At 49.1% G+C, this 26,994-nt stretch overlaps 1 protein-coding gene across 4 annotated transcripts in view; it reads left to right on the forward strand.

The window, feature by feature from the left end:
* Nucleotides 1–25,788, forward strand: part of kdm6ba (lysine (K)-specific demethylase 6B, a) — a 30,016-nt gene extending 4,228 nt beyond the window's left edge. The window contains exons 2-23 of one of the 4 annotated variants that reach the window (XM_057028600.1): nt 6,910–6,972; nt 14,819–14,904; nt 16,133–16,251; nt 16,366–16,489; nt 16,604–16,699; nt 16,780–17,068; nt 17,155–17,232; nt 17,363–17,530; nt 17,633–17,800; nt 17,907–21,805; nt 21,922–22,048; nt 22,167–22,272; nt 22,392–22,597; nt 22,676–22,767; nt 22,848–22,916; nt 23,001–23,149; nt 23,386–23,500; nt 23,576–23,763; nt 23,836–23,977; nt 24,054–24,180; nt 24,270–24,440; nt 24,512–25,788. In XM_057028600.1, the coding sequence (XP_056884580.1) occupies nt 16,371–16,489; nt 16,604–16,699; nt 16,780–17,068; nt 17,155–17,232; nt 17,363–17,530; nt 17,633–17,800; nt 17,907–21,805; nt 21,922–22,048; nt 22,167–22,272; nt 22,392–22,597; nt 22,676–22,767; nt 22,848–22,916; nt 23,001–23,149; nt 23,386–23,500; nt 23,576–23,763; nt 23,836–23,977; nt 24,054–24,180; nt 24,270–24,440; nt 24,512–24,529 (6,327 nt within the window). In that variant the 5' untranslated portion in view covers nt 6,910–6,972; nt 14,819–14,904; nt 16,133–16,251; nt 16,366–16,370 and the 3' untranslated portion in view covers nt 24,530–25,788. Of the gene's footprint in view, nt 1–6,909; nt 6,973–9,580; nt 10,008–10,129; nt 10,729–14,818; nt 14,905–16,132; nt 16,252–16,365; nt 16,490–16,603; nt 16,700–16,779; nt 17,069–17,154; nt 17,233–17,362; nt 17,531–17,632; nt 17,801–17,906; nt 21,806–21,921; nt 22,049–22,166; nt 22,273–22,391; nt 22,598–22,675; nt 22,768–22,847; nt 22,917–23,000; nt 23,150–23,385; nt 23,501–23,575; nt 23,764–23,835; nt 23,978–24,053; nt 24,181–24,269; nt 24,441–24,511 lie in introns of those variants that run through there. The other 3 variants (XM_057028599.1, XM_057028601.1, XM_057028602.1) reach the window with 3 other exon arrangements.
* Nucleotides 25,789–26,994: the final 1,206 nt, after the last annotated feature.

Genomic DNA, 26,994 nt, shown 5'->3' on the forward strand with positions numbered 1-26,994 from the left:
CTAGTCTCACTGGTTTAACGGGCTGTCTGTGAACCTGCAAGGCGTTTTGCAACAAGTCGATCAAATTCTTCAAAATCAAAAACAAATTCACAGTCTCAAATAGTCACAATAGGATTTTGCAAAGCATTCTGGGAAAAAGACGCTTAGCCGATTAGAGCGATAAAAATGCACACGAGCATTGGCCCATTTGCCCATGAAAACCCACACGGAGCGCCCCTCGGTGACCCTCGGTGATCAGCTGAGTGACTTACAGTCATCCATTAACCTTATTGGGTTTCTGAGTAGATGCTGCTCAAGTGTTTGTGTCAGAAAGAGTCTGACTTCTGTTTCACCTCTAAAAGACTTCAGCTGTGATGAGAACCAAACTAGAGAAGCCTCCAGGTGAGAGGTGACCTGTCTTTAAACTGGACAGACATCTAGGTGCCCTGGTTAGTTGGTTTTCACCTCTATCCCCATTTCACGTCTTCTTGTTCTACTTTATCCTCCTCACTCGCTCCTTTCTGTCTTGCTCTCCTGTGTGTTACATCACTTGACACTTTAACCCACTTCCACAATGAACCCTGAACCATTTTCCTTGTGTAACTTTTGTGATAACAGAGCTTTATTGTGTGTGTGCGCACGTGTGCGTAACCTGCTTCACTTTATTTCAGCGTGCAAATCAGTACTCACAGGTGAACCACACAGAAATTCAGCAGCCTTTTTTTTAAGATTAAATGAATCTGTTACTTTATTAGCATCCTCATACAGCAGATCTTTAAATGCTTTTATCAAACGGGCTGAGAGAAATCAAAGATGTCTGTCCTGGAGCGTTTACGAGGGTCTTCATTTGCAGGGCAGTGGGTGCACCGTGACCTTTTGCGGTCCGAGTGTGTGTACCCGCCCCCCAGCCCTGAAACATAATCTGTCTCGAGGAGCGGAGCCCGCCTCCCCTCCTCTGTCTGTCTGCCCCCAGCCGCTCCTCCTCGCTCTGCTATACCTTCCTTTACCCTCTCGCCGCCTTCTCTCTTTTCTGTCTGCTGCCCTTCCTGTCATCCATCCCTTCACCTGTCCCCTTCTCCTTCTTAGCAACCATAAATGTTGAATCCCAACTAATTCCTCCGACCACATCCGCCCAGACTTCCAACAAGTCTCTGGTCTCCGCCACGATGCCGCACAGAAACTGTGATCAAATGGATTTGATTGTGTTGTAAATGATGTCCGTGCCTTTGTGTGACTCCTGAGACAGCTGGAAGCTATCTGTCATAGCGGATATCTGCATATAAATAGAAGTCAGTGTATCTACATTGTGCGACGTGTTTATTCAGTCTCCTCCTTCTTTCACCACAGTGATTCAAGTCTGTGCCAAGACATTAAGAACTCCCACACTAATCAGTAGTTGGTCAAAACATTTATAGGTTTCAAAACACTACAGTCCCAAATGAACTGTTTCTACCTCCCAGCATACACTGCTCCAACATATTCCCTCTCCTGAAGAGTAAAGTGAACTCCTCTGACTCCTCTGTTCAAACTGGCCCTGCTCTCTGTGCTGTTTGGCCAGCGTATTTGCCGTTTCCAGGATTTCTGTGTGCGTGTGTGTGTTCAGTACTCCATTGCCATATGGCACCTGTGTTAGCCTGCCGTGTAAATACAGCTGGCTGCCTCTGGTGGTCACATGCATGAACAGCAGCCTGTGCCCATTCAAAAAGGAGGATGTTTGTGCATTAGTATGAGGTTGGGTTGGATCAGCGTCATTGCACGTTAGGGCCAATAGACAGTGGGTATTAGTCTTCAATAGCTGTTAGAGGGGCTTATCTATTTTTTTAATAGTTGAGACTTTACCAAATGAAAACAAAATCTAGAATGTTGGCAGATAATACGGTATTTTACCATCGGTATCATCGGGACAAGCATTCATCAAAAAGCGATGGTTCTGGCTGCCTGAACCCGAGATAAAAAGAGGGTAATAACAAACAGGGGAGGGCAGATACGGAGCATTTTACATCATAAATAATGTCAGAAACATTAGTGCCTTCTAGCCAGTGCTCAGGGTACCGTGAAATCTGCTCTCCCCTTCCCTTTTTTATCTCCCCTCCCTAACACAGACACGCTCTTTGTCTGTGCACGTGGGTGTGTGTGTGTGTGGGTGTGTGTGTGTGTGTGTGTGTGTGTGTGTGTGTGTGTGTGTGTGTGTGTGTGTAGGGTAATTGAGGTGTGACCTTGCTGTAGGCCTGGCAGGTGTGAACGGAGGAGCAGATGAGATGGATGGAGAGCTCTGCTGTTACATATTGGCAAACCGACAGTCCGCCTTCATGCATGCATATATGTTAATATTTGCATTCTATAGTGAAAGTGTGTGTGTGTGTGTGTGTGTGGGAGGAGAAGAAACCACTTTTTTTTCCTGCTGTTCGACACTCAATATGCGACTTAGAAATGAGACCATGTGTGTAGGTGTGTGATATTAAGCAGAGAAAATGGCTGTTATATTCCTGTGTACTGTCTGATTTATATTTCATTTTCATTTCATTTGCATTATATTGCAAATTCATTGTATTCTTACTGAGCTGCGCAGTCTCTGATAGATAAAAATGTTACTGCACATCAGCACAGATGTTGAGGCGATAGAAGCTGTCAAAATATTCAGAATTTCAGGTATATTAATATTAATGAGATGTCTGTGAAAGGCATACATGTAGACCATGCAACAAAAACATTATTAGTATTATTATTATTAGTCCGTTTGTAAAACCTGGTGTGGCAGCAGAGTTGAAAGTCAGCATCAGGCGCTCCCTCACCCATCCCCCTCTTCTTCCTCTCCTCTGCTCCCTACCCTCCCATTGGCTCTTTGCACAGTAGCACATTGCATCTGTGTCATGTCACTGGGTTCTGGCGTCCCAGTGTAACCCCCCACCCTCCCATACTAGTTCTCTGTCTCTCCCTGTCTTCCGCTCCCTCCCCCTCTCTTCCACTCTTTTCCTTGTCTGGCTGGTGAAGTTGTCATATTCCATCTCTTCATATGCTCCTCTCTACCCCATCCCTGGCTCCTGGCTGCTCTCTTATCTGCTCTCCTGTGTCATTTTCTGTTTTTCACATGTTTAAATCTCTTACCCACGTTTGCAGGGTCGTATTCAAACACACCCTTGGTTTCATACCTGCTAGCATGAAGCACCGGCTCTGCACACATTAATAGATACAAGCTTCTTAGCTGGTTTTTGCATGCATAAGCTATCTATGCTATCCTGGAACGTGTGTGTGTGTATGTGCACATGCATGTGTGTGTGTAAGGCCCCAGGCTCCTCCCCCACGAGAGGGACAAACAGGTGTGGACCAGATTGAGTTCTGCCTCATTTCCTCTGCCCTGTGCAGCTGGTCAAGGACACACGTTTGAACACACAACATATCTTTGACACATGATTACAGACACACACTTCACATACATGTTTCCCACATATTGTGCACAGATGAGACGTTTGCATTAACCCTGTGTGCGAGCATGCACAGAGATGTGCACTTGAAATCCTTTGGAAAAGGATTATCGCCGTGATTACACGCGGCAGAGGATTTCCATGGTAACACTGACAGATTTGCAAATGATAGAAATCCAGCCGCGGAATTAGGTCCCGCCCACTCGCTGGTGTGTCTCTCTTCTTCATGCACACGCACATGCGCACAATTACGCCCATGTTTCCATAAGTAGCCAACTTTGGCATGATTTTGTATTTGCTGGTGTCAAATGTGTCGACGCTAAAGGAACTTTGGGACTACAGAGAGAGAGAGAGAGTCTGTTTTTCCAGGACTGTGGTTCCATCTTTAAAAATGCACCGAGTGATTATAAAGGTCCGTCAGTCCGTTTGGTATGTGACACTTAAATGGCATTGCACAAGGGGGTAGCACAGTTTAGCACCTCTGTGCTGGTATGTGGGCCTGGCACGACTTGTCTGGACACTCAGAGAGTCGGAGCGCATCTCACTTCGCCCCCGGCTTCATGCGCGCTCCTCTTTAGTGTTGCGCAAACCCACGGCTCTGTAAAGCCAGAGGTGCGTGCTGATGTTGTGACTGTCAGCAGAATCGTACCTCCGTCTGAAAGTGCATTTCTTTATTGTCGCGCATCATTTTGTTTACTTTTTGAGAGAAAGCCTGGGGGCACCTTTCTCAGATGGCATCTCAGTCTTGTGTGTACGAGCTCAGACACGCCGCCTCCCCGCTTTCATTCTTGTTGTCGCACTTGCAGCATTTTTGATGCACAGCAGCTTCAGGTCTGCCTGTTTGACTTCAGCAATAAATGACGGTTAGCCCATTTTTTCGTTTGACACGAGCATCCAAGCAGCCACATGTGCAGTTTCCTGTTCAAATCAGAATTTGAAATTTGAATTGAAAGTGTTGCAGGTAGACACTGACTGCTGTGAAGGACGTTGTGCCTTCAGTGTTTCTCAACAAGAGAAAGTTCAGCAGGGACATTTTCACACTTCTAATCCTGCCGTCTCAGCCAGACAACCTTCATTAGTGTGTGTCTAGACACCCTTGGCTTCTTCCCTTTCTGTCTCACTGTCGTCCTGTTTGTTTACAGCTGGGTTTTCAGACGTCCGCAGCATCCCCGTAGCTGGTGAGCCTGTCTGTCACACTCCTCCTCCAAATCTGTCTGTGGCCACCCACCATCAAAGATGACATTTGCCTCATCTGTCACCTCATCTATCCTTCTGTTTCACGCGTGCGTAGGAGTGACGCGAGGCGCGCAGTGTGTGTGTGAGCCGAGCTGGTTTTTGACCATGACCTTTAGTGAAACCATGTGGCAGGGGTTCAGCCCGTTAGAGTCCTGACCACATCCAAGTCCTCATCGTCTGCAGCTCAGCCAGGCTCGCCCGGGTAAACACATGCCTGTTTGCTGTAAACAGACTCTGCTCTTCCATCAAGCACTCGTGTAGAAATAAAGCGGTCTTCAGTGTGAGTACGGGGATGAGTGTTGCGTTTGGTAATGAAGAACCACAAAGCCTTCTTGCTGACGCATTATTTAAGGATTCAACCTTCACCCCGTGCACCCCCGTGTGCAAGTGCGTGCATGTGAGCAGGTATGAAGCTTGCTGCCTTAACTTGAGGAGACCTACGGGATCGCTGGTGACTAAGGGCAGGAGCAGCCAGAGTATGGCTATTCTGCTCCCGTCATGCAGGCTCACGCATGTTGAGACGTCTGTTAGCCATTAGGTGAATGTGTGCAGCCTTTTTCTTCTTTCTTTACTGCACTGGTGAGTACACAGCGAGCCAGAAAGACAGGAATATGGTGAAAATGTGCACACAGGAGTCTTTTCTGTGCAAACCTACAGCATGTATGATAAACGTCAAGCAGGTGTTCAAAGATTGAGCTCATACATCTCGTGTGTTGGGGGGGGCAGCGTGCAGCCTTTCTATCATGAACCACATCCTTTTAACTCCATTTTGAGTGGAAATGTCAGAGGTAAAAAAAAAAAAATCTGCAAAGTATTCCAGCCTCTCTTCCCTCATCAGTCTCTGTCAGAACAGCACTGCCCTGGTTTCACTCTTTTCTTATCTTTCTCAACACAGCTCACATTTTCTGTTTTCTTTTGTTCGCTCAATGTCTTATTCCCATCCTCCCCTTTCTCCCGCTGCCTCTGCCTCCTCTGCTATTTCTGCCTGGGCATGGTTTCTTCAGCACCAGCCTTCAGTGTGAGCCAGAGAGGCACCTACTGGTAGACTAAATACACAAAATACGTGTTCTGTGTGTTTTTTCTTCCCAGAATTGTTTCTCTTTTCACTCCCTACTTTCTTAGAATCTCTTGTCTGTGTCTACTTCCTTGCTGTCATATTGGAAAATAAAATAATCTGATATGACTCATTTTTCAGAGGGTTTTTAGTGGGTTTAAGTTGCTTTGCATTGCCATAACGTTAACAAATACCTCGTGGCTGCAGGCACGCCTTCATCTAGTTATGCTAGCTCAACAGTTTTTTTCTACTTCAATCCTGTGCAAACACACACACACACACACACACCACACACACACACACACACACACACAGTCCATCCACTTTCTTTCCTTTACAGTCTGGCCAGCTGCAGCCATTTAGGAGGTGTGACCTTTAACCTTGAGTTTAAAGAGGTTAGGACCTTAAACACCAGGCTGCAAGATCAGTCAAGGCTGAGCCAGCAATCTCTGCCTGTTATTTGCACATCTTACCCCCTCCCCCCAACACCCCCACAGCAATAGGGCCTGTATTGTCTTGACTACTAGCATAGAAACCCATGTGGAAACTGCCAGCGTGTTTCACAATAAGATCGACAACAGAGGAATTAAATTAAGAATGGAAGACAATTATAGAACAAAAACTGTTGGAGCGCAGGTATGTGTGCTCTGAAAGGCTGAGGTGTGGTTTCCTCTGAACTCCGTGTGTGCTGGGAGTTGGAGGCTACACCAGAGTGCCACCTGTTCTGAGTCATTTGGCCCCACGTCGACGGTGCGAGTGACTGAACATGGAGCACACGAACAACACACACTGCTGGTCCAGATCCTGCCGTGCATCTTGGCTGCGGCGCTCGGGAGCGGTTTCATAACCCAAAAGACATAAATATTGTGACGCCAACATGGTGACGGGCATGTGTGATAAAACAAGTCGAAGGACTAGCATAGTAGCCCCCACTTATTTTTTGCAGGCAGATCTGCTCTTTGAACCTTTGACTGATAAACTGGTGCCAGCTTCAGCTGACACGGGAATGTCACAGACCTAGCTTTGGTAAACGATGAATCGCGATGCTGCACACCACATTCTCACGATAGATTTGTCGGGAAACTGTCAAAGTCTGATCAAGAAAAGTTTTTGATGAGTAGAAAGCATCCGCTGAACTTGTGTGCTGCTTGTTCCACCTTATTGTGACAGTTTGACTTCTGTATTGACCCTTTTTTTCTCTTCATGTTGTGGTTTCAGGAGGAGAGACGTGTCATGGTGGCCCACTGACAAGGAGGGACTAGAAATGCCTATGGTCAGGAGGTAAAACATGTTCAATATAATCAAATAACTTAACTTATATGGAGAGACGGTTTGGGGGTTAGTCTGGCTGAGTAACAGATGTGTGTCAAAGGAATGAGTAAGATGGTAGTAGGAGGTCAACAGACGACATCACACACCCATTCATTAGTTAAAAAATAGGTTGTGAAATCATGGGTGTGAGTTGTGTGCTGCTCCTTTAACAGTCTCAGTACTCATGAAGAATGTGTTTGTGAAAGTCAGCAGTCATGAACTTCAAGGCCTCTGAGTCACTTTATCTCACTTTCAAAGTCACATTTGAGTAATAAAGAGGGAGTGTTGCTAGGTTTGGTTTTTTCTCTTAAAATAAAGCACTACATTGAGTGACTGGCTTGTTGTTACTTTCATTTTTCCATGTAGTCATGTCAGCCTGATCATTTAATGCTCGTGTGCTTGATATTTTCCATAGAAATACAACTTTTTTTGTAACGTGGCGGTCGTTTAACAGAGTTAAAGGAAGAAGAGTCTTCAGGGGTTCTGAATTTGTTACTGTCCTTCTTGGTGTGTGTAACTTTGACCGTGCGTAAGCTAAGCTAATGTTTAGCATATTGTAGAGGCACACTCTTGATTAGTGTTAGAAACCCGAGGGAAAGCCTGGCTCCCTGGGTTTCAGGCAGGGTCCTAATTATCATGGCTGTAGTGCCCCGTTCAGCCGTGTGGCTGATTCTGTGTGTGTGGGTGTGCTAAGCCAGTCTGTCTGCTTTGCTGCATGACTCTGTCTCCTCGCACTGTGTGAGTGTGTGCGGAGGTGATGATTATCGTGTCTGTCGGCCTCTCGGCGTAACCAAAAAGTTGACGCACGGTACGCTGCATCTGCACACGCAGTCCTACACACAGTCCCACATATCAGAGGCAGTGGAGTACTATCTGTACCAGGGACACGGTCTCCTACGACTGCACACTCATTCAGCTGTGCCCAAACGAAACTTTGGCTCTCTCAACTTCATGCCATTCTCTTGAGAGGCATGGGAAGCTTGTCATCATGTGAAGGTTGCTAAGATTTGATATCTTTGGAGGTTGATTGTCTTTGTCTCTGATCACTTCCACGGGCAATAAATGCTGTGCACGTATGACAAATGGCTAGAGGAGGTTGTCCACGTGTGGGGCTGCCTGTGTGGGACACACCGCCCACCACATTAATCAGCAATCTTTTCCCTGTTGACTTTGAAGGGTAATGGCCTCCTCACACGTTTTATTGCAGTCACACACATACTTAACTTTGACGTACCTACAGCTCAACCAAGTCACACACGTGGGAGGCAAAAAAAGGAAAATTCAAAACTTCGTCATACAGTAAACACACTGTTTAAAGGAGCGCGACCAGGAGGAGCAATACTATATTTAAAGCCAATAGCTGACGATGTACTTTACAGACGGGTGAATATCCAGAAAGCAGCACTGAAAAGTAATAAAGTACGGCAGAAATCCAGGGTGTAATGGCTACCAGATGATGTTATAAAAAGTCCCTGCTCAACATCACATGCAGCATATGCAGATTAAAACAGGTAATTATACCATTTAAAATATAATCAACTTTGCATTTCACTTTATTAATTTTCTTTATATAAGGAAATCTTCCACTTTGGCTCAACAAGTGTTTCCAGTCAGGCAGCCCAAGTTTGTCCAGTGACACTAAAGCTCCCTGTACACTTCTGCATGAGACCAAGTGTTGTCTGCATTCTTGGACAAATGAAGACGGACGTATATAATCACGTGCCGTCTGTGGGAGAAACAGCCCCGCTGTGTTGGGACACTCGGAACACAGCACGTTATTGAACATACTCACTTAACAATAGTGTGTATCTCCCCTGGTGGTACCAGGGAAGCCACACACACCATGCAATTACTTCAACTAGTGGTTAAATATAACACACTGTGAATATATAATATAAACTGTACATCTATGACTGACGGCATCGCAGTTTGAAAAAATGGCATTCATGCTTTAGCTGTGTTTGTGTTGTTTTAAGAGTGCCGTGAGCATAAATTAAGTGTACTCTTATGTAATCACCTCACATAAATAGTGACATCACTCATTTAACCTCCCGTCGTCTTGCTGACTAGGCGCTTTCTAAATATATCTTGGACATATGTGTCTGCTTCAGCGCCTAACACAGCTGGTTCAACCGTACCGAACGAGGGTGTAACGTCACATATTGTTTTTCAAAGCTTTGCCCAGCTCATCCGAGATTCTACCCGATGTCTTAAGAGTTATCAAGAAATGCAGGATTCACTATAGTATAGTATAGTGCAATTTTTACTATTAAATAGTGTCTTAATCACCCTATAAATAATGGGAAATGTACTTTTTTTCTGAGCATTATGATCATTTTTAGTCTCTTTATTGAGGCACATTGTATTCAGATTGTCTGAGTCTTTGTGTAAGTTTATAACACCTAAAACTTCTCATTTTGAACCGTCTGCAGAGCTGTTAAACAGCTTTAAACAGCTTTTCACTCTGAAAAAGACGGTGAGACACTATTAATCGCGTCCACGTCGATTAAAACGCAGCAACCCCCCCAAATCAGGCAGTCGTGCATGTTTACTGTCAGGGAATTCCGGGGCAGTGCGCTGACGTCAGCCTCGTGTGCGCCTCTGTCTCGTGCGTGGCCGTGTCCCTTTAAAACACAGCCGAGCGCCGCACGAGCCCTGCCCGGCCGCCTCTGTGTGCGCGAGGCGGAGGAGAGAAGCCGAATCCCGAGCGACTACAGCCGTCAGATGGAATAAAAACCCCCGAACATCGCGGAAAATACGCGCGTTTAAACGGATTTCAGCCTGGAAGATCGAGTTTTTTAACGTTTGTTTGACGAGGAAGCGCCGGAGAGCAGCGAGGATTACCGAGGCGCTCTCCGCTCAGCCAGCTGGTCGGAGTTTCTCTGCTAACTCGAATCCCCTAACTTGCCGGTAAAGTGAGACTCTGAGGACCTTCAAGCCCTGGACCTTTTTATTGGGAAGTAATCCTATTTCTGGAGCTCCCGCACAGATAAGGCAGCTAAACGGTGAGTGTGAACAGCGTTACGGTCGGTTTAAACTCGGGTTTGTTTTGGTTTTGTGCTCCGCGGTGCCGAGTAACCCGGTTGTAATGTGTGGCTAAACCATTCACTTTACAGTCATGAAGACGGAAACTTTAATGGGTGGGTGGGGGTGCGTGTGTTGTTAGGTGAATTCATTGTTGGTCTTATTTTTCACACTGACTATATCTGCCGGCTGTGTCTAATTCCTGGCTGCGCGTGTTCTCACGTTTCAGTCCGATTTTCCCCGCTGTTGGGTTTAACTGTAATCGACTTGTGCTCCATCGGTCGGTGCCGTTGGGGACACCGTTGGAGAAGTAGAGGACCGGGAGAGAAATTGCCTGTGTAAGGCGATCTCACGCCATTGTGCGTGTCTGTCTGTAGGAGTGGGGGTGGGCAGGATCACTGAGGTCGGCAGCCGTATAAACTGAATGGCCAGCCATCAAACCCCCACCCCCAGTCAACCCTTACGCACAAACAGCCGGATTGAAAGGAAGCGATTTGCATTACCTCTCGTTTTTTGGGGGGGAGGGGTGGTGTTTTGGTGCTGTCCGTCAGGTCCAGGCTCCTGGAACACTCGGTGCGTGAGAGATCACCAGAACTATTTGGGAGCCGGTATCGGGGAGGCAGAGTTTTCCACCGACAGACATTCCTGATGCGCTTATCTCCCTCCACGCTGCCGCCCCCAGCTCCGCAGAGGTCAGCCGCGGTAAGATGCGGCCATTCCTGCACACTCACCCGGCGCGCACCCCCGCGGTTTGGGTGCGCTTAGTGTTGCAAAACGTTGTGGTCAGGGGCGTGGCAGATAGTAATTGGTGTTAATTATTCGTTAGTGGTGCTTACTTCCCATATATGTAAAACTCGCGGGGCGGGGGGGTTGTTTGGCTGCTTATTGCCCGCAATAATCGGGAGTCGGGGCAGAAAGGGAGGAGTGCGCTTGCACGCCGTCGCAACAAACCAAAAGTCCCTTTGAAGGTGGATCCTCGGTCAGTTTGATCGGCGCGGGCGCGTCCACGCGTTTACTACGAGCGATGACGAGTATGCAGGAATGCTGAGGAGGGTTTGAGGCTGACACAACATAATGGTTAAGCGAGACTGCTGACTCAATAGTGATGCGCGCGCATTTTCCCAACACCCCCATCTGCAGGGGGAGGCGGGTGTCCTCAACAAGTCGAGGAATTACTTTGATCTAATTAAGATCTTTCCTTGATTGGGTTGACTGTCCTGAGAAATGGGTCAGTAGGTGAGCTTTAATTGTTCACTCATCTCATTAATGGTTAACAGAAGGGGGACTGGATCTGTGTGTTTGGGCTTTAGGTGACTTTTGGGAACATATGTGGCGTCTCAACGTTTGCGTGTCGGCTTCATTTCCTAACACCTCGTTTAGGGAACGTAACAAAACCCCGCTGTGCAACACGGTTGTTCTGCAATACAAACAGATTTTGCGTGTCAGATTGTCAGTCGAGCAGCGGGAAGGGTGGGTTTGGGTCGGCGAGGTTCGGCTGGCCAGCGTGGAACTGGATCCGGGGGGGGTTCCTCGACTGTTTTGTACCTTAGGTGAGAGCAGACGGTCCAAAAGCGTTATTCTATTTTGAACGTTACCGTTCGTTGGCCTGCTCGATCAGTCCAGCCCGAGTTATCTCTGGCCCTGTGCCGCTGGTGACGGCGCCACGGCCGAGCGCTGCCAGCCGGCCCACTGCGTCTGACTCATGGTTGCGCACACTTTTGGAAACCTTGGGAGAAAAAAACAACGTTTTACCTCCCCTCACATCCTGCGCCTCAACGACACCGGCCAGCGTGTTTATAGAAACGCTCAAAATAACAGCAGTGTCGGTATTTGCGGAATCCGCGAGAGTGGGGGGTCGGGATCCTCGGAGCTACCGAACAAATGGTGGCGTCACATTTGTTCAAGAGTACCGGTGCGTAGTTACACCCACTCTAAAAACATCGGTCAGGCCATCTGTACACACGCTGTCACGTACTGATGCATTCAGGGCACAGACGGACAGGTTTGATCTGCCACACACACTCACACACTGCTGATCACACACAATATTCCACTCCAGGGAGGGAGAGGATGGCATGTGAGGTGAGCCTGTCCCACGTCTCCGTAAACATGTTGATCAGAAAGCATGTTTCTCTGTATCTCCCCGCTTTAGTTTAATAACGGAGGACGCGACTGTTGCCAAGGAAGCGGTTAGTAACAGCATTCTGTGTGTGTGTGCGTGTCCTGGATGTGGAAAAGTAGCAGTAGATGACAGGGCACGAGGGAGGGGGATTTTGAATTTCTATTCAGATGTAGTTTTCCCATTAGCGACGTTTTGGTTTTTTGGTTCAGAGGAACCCGAAACTGTTCGGGGCTTTTAAGGTCACCCAGGAAAGCAAAAGTGCCAGATACGCCGTTATCGCCTGTCAGCACGACGCCCACGCGCGCGCCGACTTTCTAGTTTGTCGGGATTTACACACCCATTCATTCTTTCCTCACAATCTCGCAGCCAGTTTTTGTACATCACATGTTTGATCCTGGCCTTTAGAAACAACAATGAGTGTGTTTTCCTGGAGTAAACGGCTTTTCACGTCATTTGACTGTCTTGTTTCTGGGGAGAGATGTGGCGTGAGTCATGAGCTGAAGCCGTGTTTGCTCAACATGACTGTGTGGGACATGTTTGAAGGAGCCGTGCCTGGAACAGACCAGCTTTCTTTCTCGTCTCCTTTCACGTCGGCGCTCGTAATCGTGCACAAGTCCCGTGTTGACGCTCATCTGCCTGCTAACCGTCAGAAGACTTTCACTCTTAAAAACATAGTTTGTATCCCTTCAAGCGGGAAGCTCTGACTTCAAACCCCGCCCACTCGCCCCTTTGTCGTTTTCTGTGACACCCCCCCCCCGCCCCTTTGGGAGGCCAACTTCCTCTGGCTCTGACGACAGCTTCCTCTGCCCACCAGTCTCTGTTCCCTTTCTCTTTAACGTCACACACATGCGAACAACGCACCACATTAACCAAGTGGCGCGTCGATGCGCTGGGGTACAGGAAACAGAAACATTTCCCCCCAACAGGTGCAAACACAGGCTCTTTCTCCTCAGTGATAAGGGTCCAGAAAACAACCTTTTATTCTTTAAACGTATGAGGGCCACAAAAAAGCCACCCCTGCCCAAAGCAGCTCACCCCTGCTGCCGTGACCTCCAGTGACCTCCACCGCACACGGCGTTCCTACCGAGGCAGCTTTTTTGGGCTTCTTGAGGGTGTGAGTAAAGCCGTGGACACAACGTTAGCCTGCGTCACCGTCTTGGAACGGCCTCTGCTTACGTCTGCATACAGGCCAGAATGAGCAACGAGGCCGGTCAGCGGGAGGGGGGGGCGGATGCAGGATCTGACTGTTGCTCTGTGGGAGAGCGCATGAGGCAGAAATGTGCAGCATTTCCTCCAGAACACGATGTCTATCTGGCTCTGGTTACGTAACAGAAAAGAGCAGACATGGAGACGGAAGGAGGGAGGCTGGGGGAAGAGCCAATTATGAAATAATTATAAAACATTCAGCAAATGTCAACATTTTTGACTGCTGCTTTGAAACAGCATGTCATGAAATCTCCCGGAATAGATGAGTGACTCGGGCTAGTGAGTGGCGTGGCGTTCTCATGGCCTTCTCCTTGTCGAGGAATTAGCAGCTCCTTGTTAGCCTCCTGCTAAACAATGATTTCCTGCTTGTCTCCTCCCTTCCTAGAGTGAGTTCCACTTCTGATTTGAAATGGGGACAGGATTTGTCATTCTGATATAACATTACTGGAATATATGATGTGTTGCAGGTAAACTTCAGCTGCTCTTTCCTGTCAACATTCTGAAGCTTAGAGTTAAAAAAAAATGATACCAAAACTAGTCACAAAGTCATCAAAGCAGAAGGTTTTTAGAGGTAACGCCTCTGGAGTGAAGTAATTTGTCTCAAAACCCCCCTCCCACACCAAAAATTCACTCCTGCATGTCCATTTAATCAACACATGATCTCAATCGGAAGTAGAAATGAGAGAAATGACGCAACGGAATCCGAGAAATTCTGCCTGTTGTCACATCTGCGATGGTAAACACGGTCACCTGACCGTAAGCGTCGGCGTTCGGGGCATACCCTTTTCGAATGAGTCACAAAGGCACTATAGCGTCGCTTCGTTTTCTCCTGAACACTATTTAACAGCTGCGTGAGCTATTGTCCACCGGAACCTGAGCTGGAACCTAACACAGTCTGGCGTCGGTAGAGGCTATCTGTTTTCAGCGCCGCGTATCGCTAAACTGGCGGTTTGCAACGCGATAGCAGGGCTCGTGGCTGGATAAGGTGACCGTTAGTCACAACAGGCATAAACACAGCCTCTAAAAAGGGGTAATTACCACCTCTGCGCTATCTCCCCGTTAGCACGTCGCAGCTGGGGCTGCAGGATTCCTCCGTCTCTGAGCGTCCACGTGGCTCGACCGGGAATTCTGCTTCAGCTTGTCTGCGCCTCGCTCCATTCTGTCTGCGGGAGGAGCAGAAGAAGGCGAGCCCCCGCTGTGGTTCCCATTGTGGAAATTCCCCCCCTTGACGATGACCCCCGCGCCTCTTCACCTTCTTTCTTTCCACACTGAAGTTGTGACGCTTTGCTGTCTTGAAAGTCAAAGAAGGGACAAAAGAAGTTGCCAGTCAATATTAGAGAGACACACACACAAAGCTTGGCATGATATTGCACAAGATATGAAGGTTAAAGCTGCTGACAGTCTGGGTCACAGCTGAGAGAATTGTGTTCACTTTCATGATGTCCTGTGTTGTGTGTGCGTCAGGGTCGAGGAGAAACCAGAGTGATGAGTGGCAGCTGAAGCCGAGCATCTCCACAACTGTGAATCACTAACTTGGTGCTAGTTTGAGGGTAAGTACAGCACGGGCATTCCTTCTTTTCCTTCAGAGGGGGAGCCTGTTTTCTAATGACGGCCATGCGTAGCGTAGGGCGACCCCTGGGAGAGCAGAGTGTGCTAGAAATGCTAACGAGAGCGATAGAAAGATCCACTACTGAGCTTTAAATGGAGAGAGAAAAGTCCAGAGTTGGTCTGAGGACAAAGGGAGGAGAGGAGGAGCTAGTAGGAGGAGGACTGCTGTAATACCAGAGCTAATTTTGGAAAACTTGGAAAAAGGCCCTGCTGAGCAAGAGGGGTGTGTGTGTGTGTGTGTGTGTGTGTGTGTGTGGTGTGTGTGTGTGTGTGTGTGTGTGTGTGTGTGTGTGTGTGTGTGTGTGTGTGTGTGTGTGTGTGTGTGTGTGTGTTAATCTGCCACATACTTCGGGCTGTTATCACTGTGCTTTGAACATTTTGAACCGCGGTTCAGAGAAACGAGAATTGTGGCATTGCTGTGACGTGCGGGATGTGTTTTTCTTCCTGAAATCAGATGCTTGTCAAATTAGGGAGGGTTGAGACTCGCATCTGATATTTATTTTTGCCCTTTAAGACACTTTTCTTTTGTGTGTTCTTTAAAGGTGTGTGGGTGTTTTCATGGCACCGCTCCTCCTCTCAGCTCCTCCCATCCTTCCTTCTCCATCTTTTCTTCTTATTCTATCTCTGTCTTGTTCAGACCGTCTGTTGCCATGGACCCCCCCATCACGCCTGTCGTAATGAGATTAAACCTCAGTGTATCCACTGGGCATGCACACACACAGTCTCATCCACTTAAGAGAGCACACTATTTTGTCCCGCATGCATGAAATCAACACAAACTTGACTTGATGCTGCAGCTTGCACACTTGGCATTGCTTCAAACAAATAAACGCACACACACACACACACACACACACACAATTGGCACATGGCCAAGGCCTCTCCCTTGGTCTCTCCTTCTGTCTCCTGTTATCAGGAGGCCCATGGTAAGGATTACTGTATGCCCAGGTCTGTCCTCATAGGTGAGCGCCCCACTGAGCCATCTGGGTCTCAGGAATAATCCTCTGGCTCTCTGACTCCTCCTACAGACAGACCGACTCATTGCAAGATGCTACAGGCTGTTAGCACAGCTGAGGGTGTTGTCCTAGCTACAGCGCGCTCATACATACTTTCAGTAGTGAGAAATGAGTTGTAATGTGCTGCCTTTCTCTTCTCAACTTGTCTCTACAGCCAGTAGGCTTTTGGTTCTTGGTGCTAAAAGCAGAGTAACAAAGTTCCAGATCTTCTCAGTGCTGGACTGAGGCCCTCTCTCTGCTGCAGTGGAGGGCTTCACAGACACAGCTAGTTCGGTGAGTGCATGGACCACTGGCACACCGTGATTTGATGCACATCATTTATTATAAGTAAACATAAATAGCAGTCGCATCGATGAAAGCTTTTTTAAAAGTGTTTAACATCCACAGGCTGGATGCATCACGCAGTAGAGCAGTTTGGCGGGCGTGGCACGCGGGATTCCTTCCCTCTGGATGGACTGAACCGGGGACCATGGGCTCCCGTGGGTGCCCGCGCCTGGCAACCTTCTGCCAGGTCTGTAACCACGACAACACAGGCATAATTACAAACACTTAAATCCATGAAGCGGGACCAGTATTTGGAGCAGTTTATCAGATCGGACGATCAACGTTGTGTGTTCCTCATCAGGTGTTTGCCTGGAATGAACCAACACCAACTTCTTTCCCATCTACCTCCCGGTCCTATCGGTGGATTGAGCCATCCCAATAAATTTTTTAATAATGGGTATGTTATCACCTAAGTTTGAAGTAAATGAAGCTTCTTGCTTTGGGTTGTGATTGAACGATTGGTTTTTGGCTGTCCAGACCCATGCGAGGAGGTGACAAGCTGGACCTCCCACAGCCAATATCAGGTCTGCAAAGGGAGCAACAGAGACAACCGCTTCCTCCGCACCATCTTCCTACTCCACCTCCCCACAGAGCATGGGAGCAACAGGGTCAGATGTACGACTCCCACCCTCCGCCTCAAGGACATCCTCTCATGCCCCTGGCTGGAGAACATTCGCTGCGTTTCCATAATGGAGGCTACGGAGGCGCCAGCGGGCCTCTTCCCAACCCCCATCACCTCGCCAACAGACCAAACCACATTCTGAAAGTAAGTCTGACTAGTGAAGGTGATTTCATGGCACCCTTATGTATCGGACAAAGAGGAGCTAAAGAGAGAATTCCTGTTTGTGTTAGTTTGGGGGTGCTCAGGAGCCACACATTCCCCGGGGCCTTCCATTGCCTGGAGATGATAGCTGGGCTCAGGTGCACCAGGTAGGAGCTTCATAATTGGCTGGTCATATTTCACCACCCTAACAGACAGACCCCGTCCCCATTTCTGCTGCTCATTGAGTTTCTCTGTAGTGTTGGATCACAACCTGACTGATCTTTCTGCACATTATAGAGAGGCTACCCAGTGAAGATGCCAGGGGGGCATCTGAAGAGACCAGGACCTCCATTGGGGGAACACTCTGTCATTCAACACACCCCAGTGCCGTCCCTGCACCCTCCTTCTCATCCAGCTGCCGAGGACACTCCCAGCCCGAGCAAGAGGAAAAAGAGTTCTGATCAGGTACCACATTGGAACGCAGCATTTTAGCTTCTAACAAGAGCAAGTTGGATCATTATCTGTCCACTTCAGTATAAATACTGTCTCTTTCTCATTTGTGTGCAGGTATTGCCTCGTGGACTCCAGCACTTTCCTGGCCAGTCTTTATCGCAGCATCACTCTTTAGGGCACCCGATGCCTCCGAAACCGGCTTTCTGGAATCCAATTCACAAGAGTGAAAGCGCTCCCTGGCAGGCTTCGGATCGCAAGAACCTTCAATCACAGGAGTTCCAGGTTCGAAAAGGCGTTATTTTTGGAAATATTAGGACTAGCATTAAGTGCAGTTCTTTACTCTGGTTTATACTAGTGTCATGATGGTCTGTTCTTGCTTGCCACGCAGGAAATGAATAGGCACGGAATGAGCAGCTATACCCAGAAGTCCCCGCCTGCCCCCTCCACTGTATCAAACCTCTCCCCACCACCAAACTCTTCTCCAGGAAGCTACAGGCAGGGATGTGCTCCACAGTTACAGAAGGACACATTTCAGCCTCGAGCAGTGATCCAGCAGTCCTCTCATTCCCACCCCAGCTCTAAATTGGGATTCCCTCCACATCGTCAGGCCATGGACAATCATGGTCCTTCCATTGGTGGCCAAGGTGGCAGCAAAGCTACCTCTAACGTTTGTACTCCAACCAGGGGAGACGGGTGTAGACCACCACATGCCCACTCGTCACCAGCAAATCCTCTCGCTACCAGCAACAACCGCAGCAGCAGTGTGCCTTACAGCCACTTCCAGCCTCACCCGGGCCTGGGTCCCCAGCCTCCACTTCCTCCAGCCAGCAGCACATCAGTACCTCAGCAACAGCAAAGTGGGACCCAGGAAACATGGAAATACCAGGGAAGGCCCACCTGTCAGTCCGCAGGGAGTCCAGGCATCCACAGACCTCCAGGGATGCCACCCCAGCACCAGCAGAGCCACAATCGAAGCTTGGACAGTCGAGTTCCCGATCGGCCACAGCAACACCATCGCGTCAGCCCTCCTCAGCCTCCAGCCAGCTCCACTCCAACATCAGTAATTACTCCCAATCTTCCCATATCCCAGGCCTTCTGCTCCATCGGTGGTTACAGCAGCAGGGGAGCGACCGTGGCTGAGTCCTCGCGAAACACTCCTGCTGCTGGTTGCACTGGGACCAATGGCAGCAGACTGAACAGTTGGCAGAAAGCAAAAGAGCCAGTACCCCAAGTCACTCGCCCCACCTCTCAGCTCCATGCACCCCTGCAGCCGGCCACTAGTGGCAGCCAGGGGCACCAGCCGGGGCTGCAGAGATCACAGCACGAACCCGGCAAAGGGAAGATGTCACGCTACGAGGCTGAACCGGAGCAGCGCACAGAATTTTCCTCATCTTCTTTCTCCTCAGGGCACCAGAGGGCAGGAGACAGTGTCATTACAAGTAGAATTTCACATCTTCCTCTTCGATCTGTGTCTTCCTACTGCCCCACTCCTCATTCCACCACCGCTCCTCAGCAGACCAGTCCACTTCTATCCTCTGGGAAAAGTCTGGAGCCAGTTTCATCGCAAATGCTTGCTCGGCCACAGGTTCACCCACCGATGCCAACTCCAGTCCCTCGATCCATTAAAGAGGCTCTGGACAAGCTCGACGCAGAGTTGGAGGGTCACATGAAGGCTGAAGAGAGGAAGAAGAGGGACAGAGAGGAGAAGGAAAGAAAGAGAAGAGAAGAAGAGAGGCAGAGGAAGGAGTTGGAGATCAGACAAAAGCAGGATGAGGAAAGGAGGAAGGAGCTGGAAAAGGCCGAGGACGAAAAGAAAAGGAGGGAACTCGACAGACAGGAGAAGGAGAAAAGGCGAAAGGAATGGGAACGCCAGGAACAGGAGAAAAAAAGGAGGCAGGAGGAAGAAGAAAAGAGGAGAGAATTAGAGAGGCTGGAGAAGAAAAAGAGAGAATGGGAAAAGCAGGAGCGGGAAAGGAAGAGAAAAGAGTGGGAAAGGCAAGAAGAGGAGAGGAGGAAAAAAGAGGCCGAGCGGGAGGAGCACGAGAAAAAGAAGATGGAAGAGAAACGGAAACAAAGAGACCTGAAAAGGAAGGAGGAGAGGAGGAGGATGGAGCAACAGAAAGAGAAGGAACTATGCAGTACAAAGGGCACGGAGCAGACGACAGTGGAGAATCTGAAGTCGGGCAGCAGTCAGCCGACACCCCCACCTCCCCGTCTGTCTGCCGTCTCTGCGCCTCCCTCGGATACATCCCCCCCTCGCTCGCAGGCCTCCCCTCCCTACCCCTGGCTGAGCCGTGGCGGTGTTCCCCCCTGTCCAGCAGCTCACACAACAAACGGCCTGACTCCCGCGGAAAGGTTGCGGCCGCCGCCGCTCACGCCCCAAACAGAGTACGCCAGAGAGAAGCAGAGGCAGAGGGAGATGTCCAGCAGCGGGGTGACCTTCAGCCCCGCCTCCACACACAATACCTCAGGGACTAATCAGTTAATGTACCCCAACAAACCCCCAGCAATGCAACCTGCACCTGACCAACCCAAAGACGCGGTGAAGGAGAGAGACGGCAGCCAGCACTCTCTCCCCAATATGGCACTTAGGGAGCCCCCCAAACTCTACCAGGCTTTTCCAAGAGAAGCCCTTCCTCCTCCACCCCTGTCCTCCAGCACACACGCAGTCCTGAACAAGCAGATGACGGGGAGCACAGACGACGGCGCCCAGTTCGAAGAGGAGCCTTCCGAGCTGTCCACTTTGCTCCCCGACGGTCTGGCCAACATCATGGCCATGCTGGACGAATCCATCAAAAAGGAGGAGGAGTTGTACAACCGCAAAAAGTCGAGCTCCGCCGCTCTCCTTGACAACTTCCCTCCCGGCATTCAGCCCGTTAAGAGATACCTCTCTGCTCCGGACCTCATCCCAGCCACAAAGCATCAGCCCAGCCAGGAAGAACTCGGATGCAACCCGCATGCCAGTCCGCCTGTGCTCAGCCGCCAAGGTTCGCTAGCTTCCCCCTGCAGCCGCACCTCCTCCCTCACCGAAGAGGAGGAGGACTACATGAAGCCTCTGCCCAACATTGTTTTCAATCCCAAACAGTCTATGGACGCCAGAATCGCCTTGGGGAACACCAATTATCGGCACAGCGACCTGGCCAAACTTTACGGCCTCCCAGAGCAGACTAAGAGTGAGGCCGATGAGGAGTACGACGACGATTCTGAGACACCGTCGTGTTCGCCGCCGCCACAGAGGCCCCACCTCCATCAGACCGGTGTGAACAGCACGTTCAAGTCTTCAACCACTGTGCACGAGACTCAGAAGTACACGTATCGCGGCGGACCCTTTGGTAGACCACCTCCATCGGCGCTCGTCGGGGTTAAATACTCCTCTTCGTTGTCTCTGGGACCGGACATCTGCCGCCAGCAGCAGGGCAGTTCTCCCACATCGGACTCAACCAACCCGTTAGGTCCGGCCGTCCCACCATTCAAGTCATCCCACTACCTTCTGGAGGACAAGAAGCTGAAGCTGGAGGATGACGAGTCGGCCGATTGGAAAGATGAAGAAACGGAGGAGACGTTCCATGCTCACAAAACGGAGAGTAGTCCTTCCGTAAACTCTGTGAAAGTGATCAAAGAGGAGCAGCTGCTGATGACCATCTCTGAATCTTCTCTGGCAGAGTTGAGCCAGAGCTGTGAAGTCATGCTCAGCCGTCAGTCACTTCCCAGCAAGAATTCCCTGGTTAAATCCGAGGACCGCGACCACACAGATGACGGTTGCAAAGCCAACAAAGCAAAGGAGCACAGAGAGAAAGATAGAAACGGGGAGAAGAAAAAGCACGGCCATGGTAGCAGCAAGAAACACGAGGAGAGAAAAGAAAAGAAGCATAAAGAGAAGCGAGAGATGGCCTCATCCTCATCTTCCAGTCATTCCAGCTCCAACCACAAAAGGCATAAGGGCCACAAAGAGAAGGACCGCCGAATTCTGGGTGACCTGAACCTTCAGAGCAAAGAGAGGACGGAGAAGATCCGGAGCCATCACGGCTCGGACAAAAAGAAGCGCAGGATGGCTTCCACCTCCACCAGCGAAGGGAAGTCTGACTCCGGATCTTCGTTAGGACCCACGGACTTCCTGAAACTGAAGGCGCTGTCAGACGGACCCCCGAAGGAGCTGAAGATCCGCCTGATTAAAGTGGAGAGTGGAGACAGAGAGACGTTCATCGCCTCAGAGGTGGAGGAGAAGAGGATTCCCCTGGAGGAGATCGGCATCAAGCACACGGCCGGGGAAATCATCCGATCCTGCAAGTAAGTGGATTTGATTTCATTAAAAACTGCACCTGTCGTCAACAGCTGTGCTCCATTCTCCCTCTTCCTCATGTTTCTCCTAACACCTGCTATACATAACCTGTGTTCTTTTTTAGGGGAGCCAGGGTCAAAGGGAAGTTTAAAGAGTCCTACTTGCTTCCATCGTTCTCGGTGAAACCCGTCATGTCCTCGGAGGAACCGATCCCCAGAGAGAAGCTCTACCCCCCCACACCCAGCATCTATGTAAGCACATGTGTCCACTTCCTGTCAAGGGAGGGGAAAGAACCCCACACAAGAATACTTAATTATACAGAAAAACAACTTTATGTTACCACAGAGCTGATGTGTTTCTTTCCTGCAGCTGGAGAGTAAGAGGGACGCCTTCTCCCCCGTGCTGCTTCAGTTCTGTACCGACTCCAAAAACCCAGTGACCGTCATCAGAGGCCTGGCTGGATCCCTCCGACTCAGTGAGTTTGATTTTAAATGATACTAAAGTTGAAAACACTCCTGCTGCCGGCGCGTTATCATTTCAGCTGGCTGGTGTTTCAGCCTGAAAACGTCACGGAAACGTCCCGTTTATTTTCAGACCTGGGCCTGTTTTCTACAAAATCACTGGTGGAGGCCAATGCAGAGCAGGCAGTGGAGGTCAGGACTCAAGTTCAGCAGCCTGCTGATGAGAACTGGGACCCCAGCGGAACTGGCCAGACGTGGCCCTGCGAGAGCAGCCGCTCCCACACCACCATCGCCAAATACGCACAGTATCAGGCTTCCAGCTTCCAAGAAAGCCTGCAGGTGAATATTACATACAGAACCAGTTTAAAGGTGTATGCGGGGCAGTGGTTTATTACCTGAATGATCGGGTGTCTTCAGGAGGAGAAGGACAGTGATGAGGATGATGATGAAAAGAAGCCATCCCTCAGTTCTGAAAGTCCCAGCAAGGATGTCCCTAAAGAAGGCAGCAAGTAAATCTGTTTTTATAGGACATTTTTGTAAAATATCTTTGCTTTTAGCAGCAATGCTAAAATGTTCTTCTTTTCTTTAGCGCTGAGCAGAAACCAGCTGGCAAGATCATTAAATTCGGCACCAATATCGATCTGTCAGATCCCAAGAGGTGAGCACGCTACGGCGGACACTGCCACCTAGTGGCCGCGTTTAACAGTGCAGGGAGCCTGACTGAATATCCATTCCTGCTCAGGTGGAAGTCACAACTTCAAGAGCTGCAGAAGCTGCCAGCATTTATGCGTGTAGCCTCCAGCGCTAACATGCTGAGCCACGTGGGACACACCATCCTGGGCATGAACACCGTCCAGCTGTACATGAAAGTCCCAGGGAGTCGGACACCAGGTAAAGTCAGTTCCTGCCTCTTGAAAGTTGACTGCACTTAGCAAGAACTACAGTTAAAGTGCGCCAATCACCTGAGCTGCCATGTACTTGACGAGCAGGGTTGGAACCCTTTATGTGAAGACATTTCATCTTAACCTTTAAGTGGATGAAAGGGTGACCATGGAGAAAACGTTTCCAGCAGAAGTTAAAGGTCTTTGGAATGTGTTAAAAGACCTTCAATATTTTGCCTTGAACAGGTCATCAGGAGAACAACAACTTCTGTTCAGTGAACATCAACATTGGTCCTGGAGACTGCGAGTGGTTCTGTGTCCATGAGAACTACTGGCAGGCCATCAGCGATTTCTGTGAAAAGTGAGTGGACGCCAACATCGGCTTATTCAGTAGGCACAGTAAGAGTTTAAACATCTCGCTGTGTTTTGTGCTCAGGCACGGCGTGGACTACCTGACGGGGTCCTGGTGGCCAGTGCTGGAGGACCTGTACAACAGCAACATTCCGGTGTACCGCTTCATCCAGCGGCCGGGAGATTTGGTGTGGATCAACGCCGGAACCGTTCACTGGGTTCAGGCTGTCGGCTGGTGCAACAATATCGCCTGGAACGTCGGTCCTCTCCATGGTGAGGATGGCGCCCCCTGCCGGTAGAGCACCTCGTTATCGAGTCTGATTTCTAACAGGTGTGTGTCTGAAGGTTACCAGTACCAGCTGGCCCTGGAAAGGTACGAATGGAACGAAGTCAAGAAGGTCAAGTCCATCGTCCCCATGATTCACGTGTCCTGGAATGTGGCCCGAACCGTCAAAATTACGGATCCAGACACCTACAAGATGCTAAAGTGAGTACGGACGGTTGACGGGGGGGGGGTCCTTTCGTGCTATAACGTCTGACCGCTGAGCGTCTCCTCCGGACAGGCACTGCCTGCTGCAGTCCATGAAGCACATCCAGATCCTGCGGGACCAGCTGGTCGCTGAGGGGAAAAAGATCTGCTACCAGAGTCGGGTCAAAGACGAGCCTGCGTACTACTGCAACGAGTGCGACGTGAGTCCCGCGGCGGCCACGTTGGCGGGCTGCAGTCTGACAGGGAGCGTTTGATTCGTTGTTCATCGCCTCTCCTCTCCTCTCCCCAGGTGGAGGTGTTCAACCTGTTGCTGGTGACCAGTGAGAACAACAGCAGGAAGCTGTACGTGGTGCACTGCGAGGACTGTGCACGTCAGCGCAACCCCAGCCTGACCAACGTGGTGGTGCTGGAGCAGTACCGCACGGAGGAGCTGATGAACATTTACGACTCCTTCAGCCTGGTGAGCGGCGGCCGTTTCGCCCGTCCCGTTTAAAGGCGACGACGCTATGCTAACGTCTCTCCCCTCTGTAGGCCGCCCCCTCCCGGTGACGGAGCTCCTCTCCTGCTCCTCCTCAGCCGTAACCAAAACTCCTGCCAGACGGGACAAAGAGACTATTTCACTTTCTTACCTTTCTCATTATTTAATATCACTTCTGCTCGTACTTGCCCAACAGCCGGATGGATAACGTTTACTCATCGTTACTGTTTACAAGCTGACCAGGCGGCCACCAACACACCAGTTTACTCTCAGATGGTGCTTTCAATGTCGGCCCCCGGCCCCACTGACCCAGGAGCAGTCGGTGCTGTCATTGAACAAACTGCGGACGGTAGATGATGATGATGATGATGATGACCAGAGAACTTTTTTTTTCTTTCCTTATCTCGTTTTGAATACTGAATTTTGTAAATGCTGTTTGCAGTTTTCATGGGGTGCTGTTTTTATTTATTCTTTTGGGTTTTTCCTAAAACTAGATCAGCCTAGATATTATACCACATTGGCCTTGTATTTAGGAAAGAGAGGAAATGGAAATACTAATAGAGATATGAACCTTTTTCTAAAGCATTAAGAATTTTTTAAAAAAACGTACAAATGGTCGGAATGCTTCAAATCATACGGGTTTATCGACTTTTGTTCTGTGGGGGGGGGGGCGTTTTTGTCTGAATTCTGGTTTGTAAATTCAGGTTTCCTTCATCTGGTGTTTGCATTGTCACAGCTGACATTTTGTCCTTGCTACGTTGTACATTTAATTTAAAATGTTTTCTCTATTTATTGGGTATAGATATCCTCCCTATCCCGATGGGGTTGTTCAAGTCCCCCCCCTCCATTTTTTTTCTCCATGGTAACCTGAGATGTGGGGGTGTGTGGAGCCTCGCCACTCCTCCTGAAATATATATCGACTATAACATCACCTTTCTTGTAGACGATAGGCACACTGCTCACGTAGAGGACGACTAACGGATTGCTGTGTTTGTATGCTCGGTAAAGAAAAACCTTTTGCAAAATGGTAATTTTTTTTATGTAGGGGGCTTTTAGATGAGATTAATGATTTTATAAGATGCGTTGAACATAACAGGATAGATGGTGCTAAATGTTCTTTTTGAACAAACGTTCTGTTTCACTTAAGATAAGATTTCTATTTTTCCTGTTGCAATATTTACCCCTTTTTTTCCTTCTCTTTGTGGTCATTTATTTATAACTGCACTGTTTAGAGAATTCAGACACACACCAAACTGAGCCAGACATGTCTTAAAACACTTGTGAATTTGTGTGACATTGCTATGATGATTAATAAATGCCTTTTGATAAATCCTGCTGACAATTATTGCCCGAGCCACACGAGGTAACTGTTTACCAGCTGTAAGATCAGTAAACAACAGCGGCAGCAGGATGCCAGCACAGCCCGAGACGTGAGCTCGCTCGCCATATCTGCTTACTTATCAAGTTCCTGACGGGTTCATTTGTTCATCACCATCATCAAATCTTAAGTCAACAACAGAAGGAAGGAAGGAAGTGAGTGCACCAGGAGGTGACTTGCCCCTGCACAACAGCAGGTCTTCGGCTACAGCAGCACAAGGATCAAAAGTTCAGCTTCGTTAGTTTCACATGTTTATCATGCGCCAAGTGGAGAAAGCAAACGAATCCTTCCATTGATACGCTGAAAAAAACCCATCAAAATGCAAACGCTTCATGTATAAATCTAGATTATTGAAATGCAATTACAATGTGTTCCTGCCAGAGTTCCATTAGGGAGCTCCAACTGCGTTTCTATGACACTGCAATAAAGCGCCTATGAACAGTTACCCCGAATCTCCACAAGAGGGCAGCGCTGCGCCATCTGGACACTTCATGTTCATTATTTCTGCCTTATAAAATAATTTATTAAAATCTAACAGCTTTGACTAAAACAGAATATTGCGAAGTCATTCATTCCTGTGATTTAAAACAAAATGTGAAATGCTTGTGTTAAATGGAGTTATTACACGTAAAATGAGCGCCTTCCCCCAAATTTTGTATATCAAAACAGAACACTGGGGAGAACGTTCAACACTAATCAGCTGACATATTTACAAGATGCACAAGTTTCCTGAGCAATTAAATGGCCAAATCTGCCAATCAACACAAGCTCGAGGAGAGAGAGGAGCAAGCTGAAGCAGAGAGCGCTGGTGGGTCACTGGGGGTCACGGTGGGGCCAGCTTTGCTGGACAGACTGGAGGAAATCCTGCTTTAAACCACAGAGGACGTCCACGTCCGTCCTTCCGTCCATCCACCCTGCTGCCATCAGGTGATCACCACGATAAACGCTTCACAAAGACAAACCCCTTCAACATTTCAATCATCAAAACAAGGATGGAATCGCAGCCGGCCTCTGTTTACGCTGCTGGTTGAGCTTGAGAGCAAAGATTAGCCTGTGATCAGCACCAAGAAGCTTCCCAGAGGAACACTTGTGAGAACTCCGCACAGCTGTGAGATGAAACTGGCAAATCAAAGCCTGCCTCCCATCCGTGAACCATGA

The sequence above is a fragment of the Takifugu flavidus genome, chromosome 3 (assembly GCF_003711565.1).
Source record: "Takifugu flavidus isolate HTHZ2018 chromosome 3, ASM371156v2, whole genome shotgun sequence".
Classification (NCBI taxonomy): Eukaryota; Metazoa; Chordata; class Actinopteri; order Tetraodontiformes; family Tetraodontidae; genus Takifugu; species Takifugu flavidus.